This window comes from Moschus berezovskii, chromosome 6 (genome assembly GCF_049115385.1).
Source record: "Moschus berezovskii isolate FMDL1 chromosome 6, NW_MosBer_1.0, whole genome shotgun sequence".
NCBI classification, from domain to species: Eukaryota; Metazoa; Chordata; class Mammalia; order Artiodactyla; family Moschidae; genus Moschus; species Moschus berezovskii.
Genome location: NC_142465.1, coordinates 67,436,082 through 67,452,189, shown reverse-complemented (window position 1 = coordinate 67,452,189; position 16,108 = coordinate 67,436,082). Strand labels below are relative to the sequence as shown.

The window sequence follows — 16,108 nt, the reverse complement described above, 5'->3', positions numbered from 1 at the left end:
AATGGCACTTGCAGCAACATGGATTTTTTATTTTTCTTTTTGGGTGGAGAGAGGCATACCGCATAGCTTGTGCAATGTTAGTTCCCCAACCAGGAAACAAACCCAGGCCCACAGCAGTGAAAGCACAGAGTGCTAACCACTGAACCACCAGAGAATTCCCTGTAACAACATGGATAAACACAGAGATTATCATACTAAGCGAAGTCAGACAAAGACAAGCATCTTATGATATCACTTATATGTAAACTCTAAAAAATGATACATATGAGCTTATTTACAAAACAGAAACAGACTTACAGGCATAGCAAACTTATGGTTGCCAAAGGGGAAAGGGATAATGGGATTAACAGATACACACTACTATATAGAAAATAAACAACTAGGAAAGGGAGCTACATTCAGTATCTTGCAATAACCTACTATGTTATGGAAAAGTATACATGTGTGTGTGTGTATGTACTGAATCACTTTGCTGTACACCTGAAACTAACACAACATTGTAAATGAACGATACTCAAGTTTAAAAAAAAAAAAAGAATAAAAAAAGAAAAAAAAACCCTGATCTCACTCTCCACCCTCCACCCTGCATTACCTGAACCAACTGGAAGCCACAGGGCAAGGTACCCATTGATTTGGTCTACACAAGGCACCACCAGTCACACAACAGGGCAGGCAGATGGAGGAATGAGTCTGGAGCACAAACAGAAGACAGCCAGCCCATGTATTAAGGGGATTTGCACTTAATTTTCTTGAAGGGGGAATCTGAGACATTGGCAACTGAAATATCCATGGGGGTAGAGACACTTGAATGTTAATTATTCCAAAAAAGACTTCAATTCTTTTACTTCATTTATTTTTTCCTTAAATGATAGTCTATGATAAATTTGGGTAAATGAACCCAATGAAAATTATGTCGTTAGTTCATTAATAAGTCATGGAAGTGATTTTTCTCAAGACATACCAGATTTTCTGCTGAAATATTTGGAATATTGCTGGTGCATATAATGTTTGGATATCATGGGGCAGAAGACAGGCTTAGATGGAGAACACATGGCCAAATTCTCAGAAATCATTGAAAGTTCATACTTGGACCCCAAGCAGCATTGCTCCTAAGCTATTTCTGAAAAGAAATAAATATCTGATAAGTGGGCTAGCCACCAGAGTTCTTTTTCCACAGAACTGGAATACCACGACCATGTTCATAAGTCTGTATGGAAGGCCCTTTTTTTAAAAAAAAAAAAAAGACATTAAGTTTTTCAGTTCTCTTTTTATATTATATAACTATTCACTAAATATGTTTCCTATGAAAATTAAGCAACCTGATGGTTATAAACACATTTCTTAAAATTTGGTAACCAGCCAACACAGGCCCGCAGAGTCTTCCTGCACTAAGGCTCCATCAGCCTCTTCCACACTCCATCCAGCTGGCCCCAGCAATAGGGTCCTACTTCCCACAGAAAGGGAATTTCATTAGGTCTACTGCCCAATCACCATTCTGCATCCTGTGAGATTCCATTTAGTACTCAAGAGCCAGACTTATTTTTGCAGTGGAATTAACCCAAAGACTTTGTGCTGACCTGGGAAATGCCAGTTCCACTTAACTGCTTCCTGTCTTCATCTCAAGCCAATCCTCTGACCAAAAGCTCACTCTGTACTCACCACGGCTCCATTTTACTTAGAGTTGGTAGTGCAAAGATGATTATTCCCAGCTCAACATAGTGTACTCTGCATGTCACTCATAAATAATCATAGCTACAAATTATCAGCCAAACAGTTTGTTTTTCTCTCCAAAACCCAGGAGACCTATGTTTGTAAAAGCTGCATGGGCATTTTAACTTTCCAAGCATGATTAATGACTGGTGATGTAAAGACTTACACACACCAGATTGAAGTAAGATTCTCCATTTAACGGCTCCAGGAGGGTCACCCCAGCCGAAGGTGGCAGTGCAGCCGCTGAGGTCTACAGACAGCCAAGGAGCTGCTACTTCACAAGCCCAAAGGCACTAACTAACATGCATCTTGCAAGTCCTGCCATTTAGGAAAACTTGGTGTGATGTCTCAGTACTGAGGTAAGAGTGAACTGACATGGAGCCACTCTTAAGAACCAAAGTCAGTTCACAACATGGTAATAAAAGCCATTTGGGTGCTTCTCTGGTGGTCTAGTGGTTAAGCATCTGCCTGCCAATGCAGAGGACATGGGTTTGAGCCCTGGTCCAGGAAGATCCTACACGCAGCAGAGCAACTGATCTAGCGCTCTACAGCACACAACTACTGCAGCCTGTGCACCTAGAGCCCACGCCTGGCAACAAGAGAAGCCACCCAATGAGAAGTCCATGCACTGCAACTAGTGAAAATCCCGCACAGCAACAGAGACCTAGTGCAGCCAAAAATAAATACAAATACATATATCTTTAAAAAAAGAAAAATTTTCAATTCTATCCATATTCAATACTCAGTTTTCCTCTGGATGTCTCGGCACCTCAATCAAATGCCCAAAAGCTGCTCCCTGGGAGGTCTGCAGTTCTCCCCCTTATTGCTTCTTGTCAGTAAGACAGGTGAGCAGGGAAACCAAGATGCCCCCAAGCAAGAAGCAGTATCAGGGCTTCCCAGGCAGCACTGGGGGTGAAGAACCTGCCTGCTAACACAGGAGACATAAGGGACTCAGGTTCGATCCCTGGGTCAGGAAGATCCCCTGGAGGAGAGCATGGCAACCCACTCCAATATTCTTGCTTGGAGGATCCCCAGGTACAGAGGAGCCTGGTGGGCTATAGTTCATAGGATTGGGAGGGTGATAGGATTGCAAAGACTCAGACACAACTGAGACGACTTATCACACACACAAGAAGCTGTTTTCTGACCTTTGACAGGCTGATTTCTCTCCACTCCTCAAAAATAGTTTTCTGAGAGAAAAACAAAAAGCCCAAATATGCTAGTGTTGAGTCAGGCAGTATTGAGAACTAAATTCAGGGACTAGTACCAAAGACCAGAAATAAGACTCTCTTAAAACAAGGGAAGGGAGACTTCCCAGTGATCCAGTAGTTAAGAATCCACCTTGCAATGCAGGGTATGCAGGTTCAACCCTTTGTCAGGGAACTAGGATCCCACATACCTCAGAGCAACTAAGCCACAACTAAGACCTAAGGCAGCCAAATAAATAACTATTTTTTAACAAAGGGAGGGGTTGAATTTCTTCTCATGTAATATGAACTTCAGAGATAAATAGTACAGGGCTGGAATAGCAGCTCCACAATTATCATCAAAATCCCAAGTTCCTTCTGTATTTCCATTCTGCCATCCTTAGCCAGGGGCATCCATCTGCAAAGTCACCTCATGAGCACATAATGGCTGCTGGAGCATCACTCAGCATACTCACATTTCAGACAGAAACAACGATGGTAAGGACCAAAGGGCTCCTGCCTCACAGCTGAGTAAGGCAATCTTTCAGGGGCTTTCCTGGAAGTTTCACCCTACAAATTCTGCTAACATCTCTGCTTTCATCTGCAACCCCAAGATAAGCAGTTGGAAAATATAGCTATTGTAGATTTTAGCTGAGCACACTGAAGCTGGCAAGAATACAGGAGTTGTTAGGAAAAGGGAGAGATTGAATATTAGGATGGCCGCTGACAGTATCTGCCACAATGGGAATGTCACAGTGCTAAGTAAAAGGTGAAAGAAGCAGACACAGGAGAGATACCCAGACAGAGGAATCAGTGACTGGAGGAGGAAATGACAATAATTCAGCCTTGGCAGAGTTGTTCTGTAAGCTAGCCATCAAATCCAAGCAGGAAACATACCCCTGAGCTGTGTTAATATGCACACCAAACGTCTGTGCTGCTCGGGACGTTCCATTCCCAAGACAGTCACAACAGAGCACGTGCAGAGAGCACGCTGCAGAAGCACACATCACAGACACAGCCGGTTGTAGCTCAACAGTGAGACTGGTAATGGGTTGGTAGGCCATCCAGGGCGACAGCTGAGGGTACAAGCTCTCAACCACGGCTGTACTCTAGAATCACCTGGGGAACTTTCAAAAATATGGATGCCTGGGTCCCATCTCTGGGGATTCTGAGTTAACAAGGTCTGGGGTGAGACCTGGGTTGGAGGAGGTTTTATACAGCAAAGTATGATAAGTTTTGCTCCTGTAGACCAGGTCCTCCAGATCCCCTGAGAAGCTGGGCAGCCCACAGAGGAGTCCCCCACATCTGAGGCTCCCTTGGAAGTAGCGCCTTGAGAAGATTAAACTATTTGCTGAAGGCCACACAGCTGGGACGGTAGTACAGCCAGGATCTGAACTTGGATCCATCTGACAGGTCAAAGCAAAGCCGCTGGCTTGAGGTCTTTTTTCCAATCTCAATCCTAATCCTCCACCACTTGACGGGTGCAGGCATATCCCAGAAAGTCTGGGACAGCTTTCCTAATGAGCAAGGTCTGTCTCCAGGAGCTAACAGCCATGAGGACAGATCCACCAGGAGGTAGAGAAAGATGCCTGGAAAGAGGCATGTTCTAGAGCAAAAGCCACACGATCCCAACCTGCAAACCAAGGAAGTGTGGGCAGCAACGGAAGAGGGTGGTAACTGGGACGAAAGATGACTAACACTGCTGAGACCTGTGTCAGGTGTCTGACATATTTTTCAAGCCTCACAAAAACCTGTCACTTAGATGCTGTGGTCCCTGTTGACAAAGGAGGAAACTAAGGCTCTGAGAGCTGACACCTTTTCAATGAAAGGAAAAAGAAACAGAAACGAAATCAAGATGGCAGAAGAAACTAAGTGTCCACTAACCTCAGGGCTGCTGCTAATTTGAAATGAACCCCCTAAAAGCTTCAAAGTAGAAACAGGTTTCTCCATGGAGCAGATCACAGTGGGGCCACCACCTATCCTGCCAAGTGCTGGCAAATCCAAAGCCACTCCCCACCTCCCAACCTTTGCTATTCCTTCGGCCTCATCAGAACAGCCCCTGATACTTTTTCAAAGAGCCATCCCTATAGGCACAGGGATGGATTGCCAGGATAGTAAAGGGGCAGAGGGGGAAGCGCTTCAGGAGTAGGGACCACCTCCGATATCGTCTCTGGGAGCTCAGGACTCAAGACCAGTCATGCACAACCTCTGAGTGAATGAGTGAAATGAACAATGAATGAAATGCCGAGCTGAAATACTGCTCCTGGATCCTCCAGCCCAGGGGCTGTGGAGGAGGCTGACGACTGTGATAGAGACCACAGCTCCATCCCTTGGCTATGGGCCCTGGTGACTTGACCTCCCTGCACCTGTTTCCACATCTAGAAAACAGGTAACACCTTACAGCCTTGTCGTTAGGATTTAATTAAATAATGTGTGAAAAGTGCCCAGCATGGGGTCTGACACATAAAAGGCCCTGAAAAACAACAGTAGCTCCTTTTTCCTTCCTCCTAGAAAGGATTTATGTCTCAGAGAGTTGTTTGACAGAGTGCAGCAAATACATCAGAAATGAAAAACACAGACCTCCAAAGTCTTCCCCAGCTGCTGAATTGCACACTGACCCCTAGCCTGGTTTTCATCTCCCATGAACCCGAGGATCCACTCCTAACTGAAACACTCAATGTGTAGCTCAGTGAGTCTGGGTATTTCCATAAAGAAAAGAAATTCAGGTTTAGATTCTGTCCCTAGCCTTTCCAGATTAACTGCTGGGGGATGGAGTTCTTCCTTCTTCCCCTTTATACTAGGACTGCAGAGTCTGCAAACGCACTCAACTACTGTGAAGATAGGGAACTTCCCTGGTGGCTCAAATAGTAAAGTATCTGCCTGCAATGCAGGAGACCTGGGTTTGATCCCTGGGTCAGGAAACTCCCCTGGAGAAGGGAATGGCAACCCACTCCAGTATTCTTGCCTGGAGAATTCCATGGACAGAGGAGCCTGGCGGGCTACAGTCCACGAGGTTGCACTCACCCACTGGATGTTTCCCAGTCAATCAGATGCTCAGTTCAGTTCAGTTCAGTCGCTCAGTCGTGTCCGACTCTCCGCGACCCCATGAATCACAGCACGCCAGGCCTCCCTATCCATCACCAACTCCCGGAGTTCACTCAAACTCATGTCCACAGAGTCGGTGATGCCATCCAGCCATCTCATTCTCTGTTGTCCCCTTCTCCTCCCGCCCCCAACCTTTCCCAGCATCAGAGTCTTTTCCAGTGAGTCAACTCGTCGCATGAGGTGGCCAAAGTATTGCAGTTTCAAGCTTTAGCATCAGTCCTTCCAATGAACACCCAGGATCGATCTCCCTTAGAATGGACTGGTTGGATCTCCTTGCGGTACAAGGGACTCTCAAGAGTCTTCTCCAACACCACAGTTCAAATCATCAATTCTTCGGCGATCAGCTTTCTTCACAGTCCAACTCTCACATCCATACATGACCACGGGAAAAACCATAGCCTTGACTAGACGGACCTTGGTTGGCAAAGTAATGTCTCTGCTTTTTAATATATTATCAAGGTTGGTCATAACTTTCCTTCCAAGGAGTAAGCGTCTTTTAATTTCATGGCTGCAATCAGCATCTGCAGTGATTTTGGAGCCCAAAAAAATAAAGTCTAACACTGTTTCCACTGTTTTTCCATCTATTTCCCACGAAGTGATGGGACCAGATGCCATGATCTTTGTTTTCTGAATGTTGAGCTTCAAGCCAACCTTTTCACTCTCCTCTTTCACTTTCATCAAGAGGCTTTTGAGTTCCTCTTCACTTTCTGCCATAAGGGTAGAAACACCAAACCCAAACTCAGGTACAGAATGTTCTCTCAAGATACTCATTCTAGTTCTGGTGATGAGAAATTACAGAGCAGCTTTTTTTCACTTCCATGTGGTAAGTAGTTCTGAGGACCTGACGTCATAAATGAATTTACAATGAACATGAATCAACTGTAATGAAGATGTCCCAAGTCTTGTTCTATTCACAATGTCATCTGACTCAGCAGTAAGTCCCTGCTGATGCCAAATGACTTCAAAGGCCTGGTCTCTGACGAGCCCCATGTGTGACGCAAATTCTTCTGCTCCTGCTCTGTAGTCTTGGGTTTCCCTGGTGGCTCAGACAGTAAAGAATCTGCTGCAATGCAGGAGATCTGGGTTTGATCCCCAGATTGGGAAGGTCCCTGAAGAAGATGAACCCACTCCAGTATTCTTGCCTGGAGAATTCCATAGACAGAGGAGTCCAGCAGGCTACAGTCCATGGAGTCACAAAGAGTCATATATGACTCAACAACTAACACTTTCACTTTCATATCTATAGTCTGAAGGATAGGGGTTACAAGCAAGGGAATCCATTCAAGTGACCATCTTCAGAGACTGAGTTCTTAGAAATCATTTTCTCCTTCTCTAAAAGTTGGTAAGTAAATTATAATAACAACACAGAACATATGTTGAATAGATCACCATACTTGCCAACTGAAACGCTCCAGGGATATGTTTATTCATTTTATATAATCTGGAAGCAAATCTTTTTTATCCAAGTAAAGTTTTACTTTCACCTAACGATGGTTCACAATAAAGTGCCAAACAGGAAGATAAAGAAAATGCTGATGATGTGACACATCTTGACAGCCTAGTGACATCCTAGGGCAGAGGGAGAACAGAGAATGCACTACGGGCATGAGGGTATAAGAGAATTCCAATCACTCAACAAAGAGGTACTCAGGCACCAACCGAAGCTGGGCTTACAGTAGACTGGTGTAAAACACCTGGCAGACCTGGCTTTTGTGGACTTTGCAATCTAACGGGGGACTCCATTAAGCAAACAGTACAGGGCAATAAAATCCGTGACAGAAAAGAGGCGGCAATAAGAGGACAGGGTAGCCTTCAGCAGAAGGGTTATCTCAAGGAAAAAGACAAGGAGGGATTAGGAACAAAAACCAGGTGGGGGGCGGGGCAGTGTAGAAGCTAGAACAGCTACAAAAGCTACAGAAGCAAGAGAACACAGCAGGTCCAGGGTCTTAAAGTGACACGATAAGATGAGCAGTCTGGGAAGATCACTCAGAGGCAGGACGGCTGGGAGACAGCACAACTAGGGGAGTGCCTGCTGCCACATGAAAGATGAAGAGACCCAAATGACATCAAGGAATGTGCAGTAAGCACTTTCTTGGTCCAAGCACTGAGACAGTACTTACTTCATCAACATTCTTATTAGATCCTTACAACAATCCTGAGGAGGAACTTCTACAGATGAGACAACTGCTGGTATTTTCTCTCATTTCCCTAACTTTCCCCCAAAACTAAAACGTGTTTGTTGCCTTCACTGCTGCTTAAAACAGTACAAGGCACAGTAGACATTCAAGGCATAGAGGATAAGACAGGTGGCTGAATGAACAAACCAATAAATCAATCTTACCTACAAGCACACAGAGTGAAGGACCCCACACCCACTGCACTTACCCTAGGTTGCAACTGCTAGTCTCTGCTGGTCCTTCTGTCTCGTATGCTGTCCCTCAGCTCACCAACCTCCACTGTCCCAGGCTCAGACCAGGGTTTTCTTCTGTCTTATCTACACCCATTTCACTGCATCTCGTCCTATGGTTTTAAATACCATCAATTTACTGATGACTCTCAGATTTTTATCTCCATCAGAGACTTTCCCCCATGAACTCTAGACCCTCTTTTTTCGGTGGGGGGTAGGGATAGGGGTGGAGGATGGAGTGCAGCCTGCAGGATCTTAGTTCACCAATGAGGATCAAAGCCCTAGTTCACCAACTAGGGCTCACAGCAGTGAAAGCTGGATCACCAGGGAATTCCCTCCAGACCCCTTTCTCCAACCACTTACTCAACATCTCCACTTGGCTGCCTAACACTCACCTCAAACTTATTTTGTCCGAAAGTCAGCTCCTTTCTGTCTTCTCATCTTAGTCAAATGGCAATTATATTCTTCCAGTTGCTCAAGTCAGAGGTCAAAACCTCGGTACTGTTCTTGTCTCTCTCAAACCTTTATCTGCTCCATCAGCAACTCTTATTAACACTTACCTTCAAAATATATCCAGAATTCAACTTGTCACAGCCTCTACTGCTGCCACCCCAGTCTGGCCACCTTCATTTTGCCCAAATTATTGTAAAAGCTTCTCAGTGATCTCCCCAATTCCCTCCCTGCTTTTCTGATTCTCAACTGCCATGCTTACGTCCAATGCCTCCACTGTTCACACTCCTGTGCTGGCTCCTGTCTCAGGTGAGACGTCCTCACCCTGGCCTGGGAGACCCCCCGAAGAGCTGGCTGCACCTCCCACTGTGCTCCCAGCTGTCTTCTCTGGCCACAACGGCCCCCTTACCTGTGCTGGAGCAGACCAAGCCATCCCAATGTCAAGCCTTCATACTTGCTGTATCCTCACTTGGGGACACTCTCCAAACACCTGCCTGACTCACTACCTCACCTTTCTGGTCTCAAGTGCCACCCTCTGAATGAGCAGCCCCCCTGTAACTGCAACCCTCCTTCTCCCTACTCACATACAAGCTAATCAATAAATTTGACTTTTTGTCTGCCTCTCCTGAGCCCCCAACTGCAGGAGAGCAAGGACTCTACTTGGCTCACGGTTATATCCCCAGTACTAACAAAAATGCCAGGCACAGGGCAGATCTCAACAAATATATACTGAATGAAAGAAGGAATGAATGAATCCTCTTCTTAACAGGATCTTCTCTATGCTGGCCACACTGGGCATCAGAGACAAACTGAGGAGACAGAAAATTTCGATGGAATTGCATTACACATAACCCAATAAAGCATAGAGGCTGATGGCTTTAATTTGAAGAATCTTCCATATGTGTTTTCTGATCAAAAAAGAACAAGCAAGGAGTCTGAAACAATCTGAAAATGCTTTTGAAAAATATTTTAGGAATTTTATTATTATAAAATTTTTAATTCATGTATTAAAATGTATACCAAGGCAAAAAAATCATGTAAGCATATCACAAACACACAAGTTTTCAAAACATACAAAAAACATCCAATGTAAAAAAAAAAAACTTACACATACAAAATGCAATGTATTTCCAATTAAAAAAACAATAATAATAAAGCAAGGAGAAATGTTTGAAAAATGCTCGTTCAAAAGTAAAAAACAAAACCCTCCCCTTGACTGGCCACTTAAGCTGCCCTGAAAGGCTTTTCTTCTTCCCTCATGTTACCTGGTCTTTCTTATTTTTTCATTTGTAAGATAAGGGCCAATCAAGGCATTTTTAAAGGCATATCTGTTGCTATACTTTTATAGTCAAGTGACTTAATTCCAAAAGTTAAAACTTATACTCTGAGCTATAAACATAGTTCCTAAACACCGTATGCAAATCAAATTATCATTTGGGTACTCTACACAGAACATGCCACTACAGAAATTTCTTTTTATGAAATTGAGATTTTCACGTCACATTTGCTTAAGTCACAGTAAGTCCATAGATCAGTTCCTCAACCCACCATAAAACAAACAAAAACAAATCTTCTAATCAAAGTATTTTATTCACTCTACTTATGGTTCCCTTAAGTGCTAAATAGGAACATCTAATCGAAAAATACATCTGGAGTGGTCTATTCCCTACCCACCCCACATCTACTAATATGCACCAACAACAGAAACTGGCTCAGTGCTTGCCTACTATTAAAGCTGATATTCACTTGATTTAGTTCTTGTTGCAGCAACAAAATTTTTTGAATTTTGTCTTTTTATGTAAGAACCACATCTATTACTAACACTTCACAATATATTTCAGGGAAAATGTTTGGATTTAAGCTGCAAATAAAATTCCTAATCAGGAGGTCAAAAAAGCTAGTTACTAATATTATTGATATGCTTTTTCCTGTCAAAAACTATCTTTGAGTGCTGACAGCATCTGTGACGGCTGTGTGTTAGGAGACTTTGACCTCTGCACTGACAAGATCAACTTTACACCTGGGCTGCAGTTAGTCAACCCACACACTCACTGGATTATATCGAAGGGCAGTTTCCCAGGAGAGTCCCAACTGCTTGGCTACCATCTAAACCTCCTGATGAAGAACACAGGCCTAAGGATGCTGACACAGGAAGTGTGCGACATGAAGTCTGAGGGTCAGGCCACTGTGGAGCAGACCACCAAGGATCTGAAGACCAGGATAGCTAAGCTGGAGAAGCAATACCTCGCCCTAGAGGCAGGTCTGGAAGCCCTCAGGTTGGGCGAAAATGACATCGGATATGAAAGGATTGTACAGGCCAAGTCCATCCAGACGTCTCCGATGGAAGAGGGTGGTGTGCTGGCACTTCCTCCTGGGGGGGCCCCACCGGTGGGCCCCCCCACCCTTGACCGTGCATGGCGAATCAGTGGGGCTGCACTTGCCTTCGGGACCTCAGACCAAGTTCTGCTCAGAAATCTCTGGTTGTGTCTCCAAGGCGAATATCAGTTCAGCTTGATGCACAGCCGTCCCTCCAGCCTCCACCGCCTGCATCCCTCCCCTGGTCTGACAGTCACGGACAGGCCAGAGACTCCAGTACTTCACTTATTTGGGAAAATATTGAAGAGCCATCCATAGATTGTCTCAATTTGAGGAACTGTTTTCTAAATCTACTGTCAAGGAAAGGAAGAAACCCATTTCTGACACCATCACAAAGACCAAGGCTAAGCAAGTTGTCAAGTTACTAAGCAACAAAAGGTCTCAAGCAGTTGGAATATTGATGACTAGCCTTCACTTAGATATGAAAGATATACAACATGCTGTGGTGAACGTGGACAATTCTGTGGTTGACCTGGGGACCCTTCAAGCTCTCTACAAGAATAGAGCACAGTCAGTTGAACTGGAAAAAATTGAAAAGCATATTCAGTCCTCCAAAGACAAGGAAAACGCCAAGTCTCTGGACAAACCTGAGCAGTTCCTTTATGAACTGTCACTAATCCCCAACTTTTCAGAGTGAGTCTTTTGCATCCTGTTTCAATCCACATTTTAAGAAAGCATTTACTCAATTCGCTGCAAACTGGAACTGCGAGAGAAGCTGTATGAGACATTAAAACAAGGCTCAGGGGTTATGCAGGTTTTGGGTTTGGTTCTTGCCTTTGGCAACTACATGAATGGTGGAAATAAAACTCGGGGACAGGCAGACGGTTTTGAATTAGATATTCTCCCGAAGCTGAAAGATGTTAAAAGCAATGACAATAGCACAAGCTTGTTATCATATATCGTGTCATATTATCTTTGCAATTTTGATGAGGACGCTGGGAAAGAACAGTGTATGTTTCCACTGCCCGAACCCCAGGACCTCTTTCAGGCCTTGCAGATGAAGTTTGAAGATTTTCAAAAAGACCTCAGAAAACTCAAGAAAGACCTGAGAGCCTGTGAGTTGAAGCGGGGAAAGTTTACCAAGTGTCCTCAAAAGAGCACATCCAGCCTTTCAAAGAAAACATGGAACAATTTATTATTCAAGCTAAAACTGACCAAGAAACAGAGAACTCACTGACTGAGACTCATAAGTCCTTTTTGGAGACTACAGCCTATTTTTTCATGAGACCAAAAATTGGAGAGAAGGAAGTGTCCCCAAACATTTTCTTCAGTATCTGGCATGAATTCAGTTCTGACTTTAAAGACTTTTGGAAGAAAGAGAACAAACTTATTCTACAAGAAAGAGTAAAAGAAGCTGAAGAGGTGTGAGGGAAGATAAAGGGAAAGTCACTCTATAAAATAAAACCAAGACACAACTCTGGAATTAAAGCAAAAATAAGCATGAAAACCTGACCAATGAAAAGTAGAGGGGCTTGGAGAGCAGTCTGCGGGTACTCAAGTCCTGGAGTCCGGAGACGGTGGAGACATGGCCACCCCACAAGACGCTGAGATCCGGAAAGACATGCAGACCTACTATGGGAAGGTGCTGAAGAAATCAACAGACCTCCAGACCAAGGTCTGTGTCATTGCAGCCAGGCCGGTCCCCCAGCACATCCAGGAAGCCCTGCAGAATGTACACGAGGAAGTATCCTTAAGGTATTATGGCTGTGGTCTGGTCATCCCTGAGTGTCTGGAAAACTGCTGGATTTTGGACCTGGGTAGTGGAAGTGGCAGAGATTGCTATGCTTTTAGTCAAATGGTTGGTGAGAAGGGACATGTCACTAGAATAGACATGACAGAAGGTCAGGTGGAAATATCTAACAAGTATATTGAATATCACATGGAAAAATATGGGTTCCAGGCACCCAATGTGACTTTTATTCATGGCTACATAGAAAAGTTGGAAGAGTCTGGAATCAAGAATGAGAGTTATGATACTGTTGTATCCAATTGTGTCATTAACCTTGTACCTGATAAACAGCAAATGCTGCAGGAGGTATATCGAGTATTAAAGAATGGTGGGGAGCTATATTTCAGTGACGTCTATGCTAGCCTTGAATTGCCAGAAGAAATCAGGACACACAAAGTTTTATGGGGTGACTGCCGTTTTGTTTCTGCAACATACCGCCTCTTCAAACTCCCTAAGACAGGACCAACCAAAAAATGCCAAGTTATTTACAATGGAGGAATCACAGGACACGAAAAAGAACTAATATTTGATGCAAATTTCACATTTAAGAAAGATGAAGCTGTTGAAGTAGATGAAGAAACAGCGGCTATCTTGAAGAATTCACGATTTGCCCAAGATTTTCTGATCAGGCCAGATGAAGAGAAGCTGCCAACATGTGGAGGCTGTACTGCTTTAGAAGTAAAGGATGTGATCACAGATCCATTTGAGCTTGCAGGGAGGTCTGACAGTGCGGAGTCCAGAAGTTCCCTCGCTGTTAGTGGCTGCTACAGTACAAAGAAATGCTCCTAAAACAACAGCTTACCAGAAGACAGTGGGCAGGAGGTGAAAGAATGAGTTACACATGGCTTAACCCACCCTTTCCCATAGCCCATGCCACAAGAAAGAACAAGTGGCAGAAGTCCACTGATTTCTAGATAAAAATAAGTGAGTTCTTTCAGTTCAAAAAAAAAGAAAAGCAGAACCAAAATGAGTCTCTGCAGCTGCTTCCATCTTCCTGTCTCCTTTAGTCCCTCCACGTGTGTATGAACTTCAATGATATAATGGGGCGTTTAACAGAGATTGCTATGTGCAATACTGTATTTAGTGTTTCTATTTTTTTTAGGATGTTAATTTATATGAAAATACATAATAAAAAAAAGAAAAACTATCTTTTCTAATTTCTTTTTTAAATTAACTTTTGAGGGAGAGAAAGGAGGAGGAAGAGAAGGGAAGGAAAACAGACTGGCTGGGAGGTTAAAGGTGACATCTTCCAGTCACAATGACTCTTCCAGTATGGTGTAGAAAACCAGAGAATTCTCTTGAAATTCGCTAAGAGAACAGCACTGGCAATGCCATTCATCTAAAAGTAAATGGAATTTAGAAGAAAATTATTATTATTATTTTACTATTTTCTATATCTTAAAAGAAGTCTGTTGTTAAAACTTACGATTAAATTAGCTCCTCCTCAATTATTCCAATTTACTAACATTTAAATGTGGAGCAATTACTTTTAAGAAAAGAGAGAAAGTGAGGATTAAGAAAGGTTAAGTTCAGTCAAGTAGGAAGTCTGGTACGTAAAAAACCAGAGAGAGCAGGAGAGTGCCCAGTCCAGAGACTGACAAGAGTCCAGGTCCAGCCTGGGACTGCCACAAACTAAGGAAAAAAGGTAGACCGACAAAATCTACTCTCTCCAACATGCATAACATTTGCTTCACAGAAAGAACTTTTGAAACCTAAGACTCACTTATCAAGTGAATTAAAGAAAATTTTGCAAACTGTGCACATAGACACAATATTTTGAAAGCAAATTTTAAGGGGTGCAAATAGGCTCAGGAGAGAATTATATTTGGGAGAATTATATACCCCCTTGGGGTGTGGTTCGGAAAGCAGGTTACCACCAACCCTGAGGCATGGCCTGACCAATGACAGTATCAAAATATATATATTTCCTTCCAATTATTTTCATTAATTATGTCAACCAATTTGAATGCAGCAAGGGAGAATTTTACCAATAGTATAACTAGGTACATATTTACATTTTCATATGCATCTTAAGGACAAACTGTTAAAAAATGATGGTGATTATGAAAAACAAGATTAAAGGCATGTTCATTTGGGAAAAATTACATTAATATTATTCATCCAACCACAAACACTTTTGTAATGAATGCAATACTACAAAACAATTCACAGCTTTATAAAAGTTAAAGTACAGAGTTTCATTAGGATTTTTTTCCAATTCAAAATTAAAAGAGGTCAACTTACATCACCACTTAACTATTTTACTCTAAAATCTTTAAAATATATAAAATACCAAGATTATCAACAGTCACATATGTTTTGAAGTCAGGGGACACATGTATTTTCTTAAGATTGGTTCCGTTTGTGTAGAAGGTCTGTGAGGATTCCCCAGTGACAACATTCCACCACTGTGCAAAGAAAAACAAGATTCTTATTAGGCTGGTAATTACAGTGTGAGACAAGCTGCAGTGCCAACAGGACCCACCGCCCCCACCCCTCCTACTCCCAAATTCAAGCTAATGCCAGGAAAGATGTCTATAGATAGTTTAATGCTAAATACTGTATCATCAACCCAGGCCGCCTTTCATGATTAGCCCTGGTGAGTGCCTCACAGCGACCCCACACCTAACTAACCCCCTTGTAAGGCAAAATGGAGAAACACACAGCCTACTCAAAACTGCAGACACAGGCTACCTAGAGCCCATTAGAGCCACAGCTGGACTGAATTCTGTCTGCATGTCATCCTCAGTAGAATGGCGAGAACAATCCTTTATGTAGTCAAGAAGTCTTGACTACTCATAATATAAGCTGCAGAATAGAACAGGTTCTCTCTACTGAATCCTTTCACCAGGAGTGATTCAAGAGCCCATGACCAAATTTTTTATTTGGGCTTCCCTGGTGGCTCAATGATAAAGAATCTGACTGCCAATGCAAAAGACACAGGTTAGATCCCTGATACAGGAAGACCCCGCATGCCTCGGAGCAACGAAACCACAACTCTCGAGCCTGTGCTCTGCAGCACAGGAGCCGCAACTACTGAACCCACGTGTCACAGAGCTGGTGCTCCACAGCAAGAGGAACCACTGCAATGAGAAGCCCATGCACTGCAATTAGAGAGCAGCCCCTGCTCACCACAACTAGAGA

The 16,108-nt window shown here is 43.4% G+C and overlaps 1 protein-coding gene and 2 pseudogenes across 5 annotated transcripts in view; 2 read left to right on the top strand and 1 right to left on the bottom strand.

The window, feature by feature from the left end:
• Positions 1-9,113: 9,113 nt before the first annotated feature.
• Positions 9,114-12,687, top strand: LOC129536083 (formin-2-like; annotated as a pseudogene).
• A 58-nt stretch (positions 12,688-12,745) lies between these two features.
• Positions 12,746-13,763, top strand: LOC129535888 (arsenite methyltransferase pseudogene; annotated as a pseudogene).
• Positions 13,724-16,108, bottom strand: part of APAF1 (apoptotic peptidase activating factor 1) — an 86,146-nt gene continuing 83,761 nt past the window's right edge. For all 5 annotated transcript variants that reach the window (XM_055394601.2, XM_055394602.2, XM_055394600.2 and 2 more), the window contains one exon: positions 13,724-15,372. In XM_055394601.2, coding sequence (XP_055250576.2) covers positions 15,226-15,372 — 147 coding nt within the window. In that variant the 3' untranslated portion in view covers positions 13,724-15,225. The remainder of the gene's footprint in view (positions 15,373-16,108) is intronic.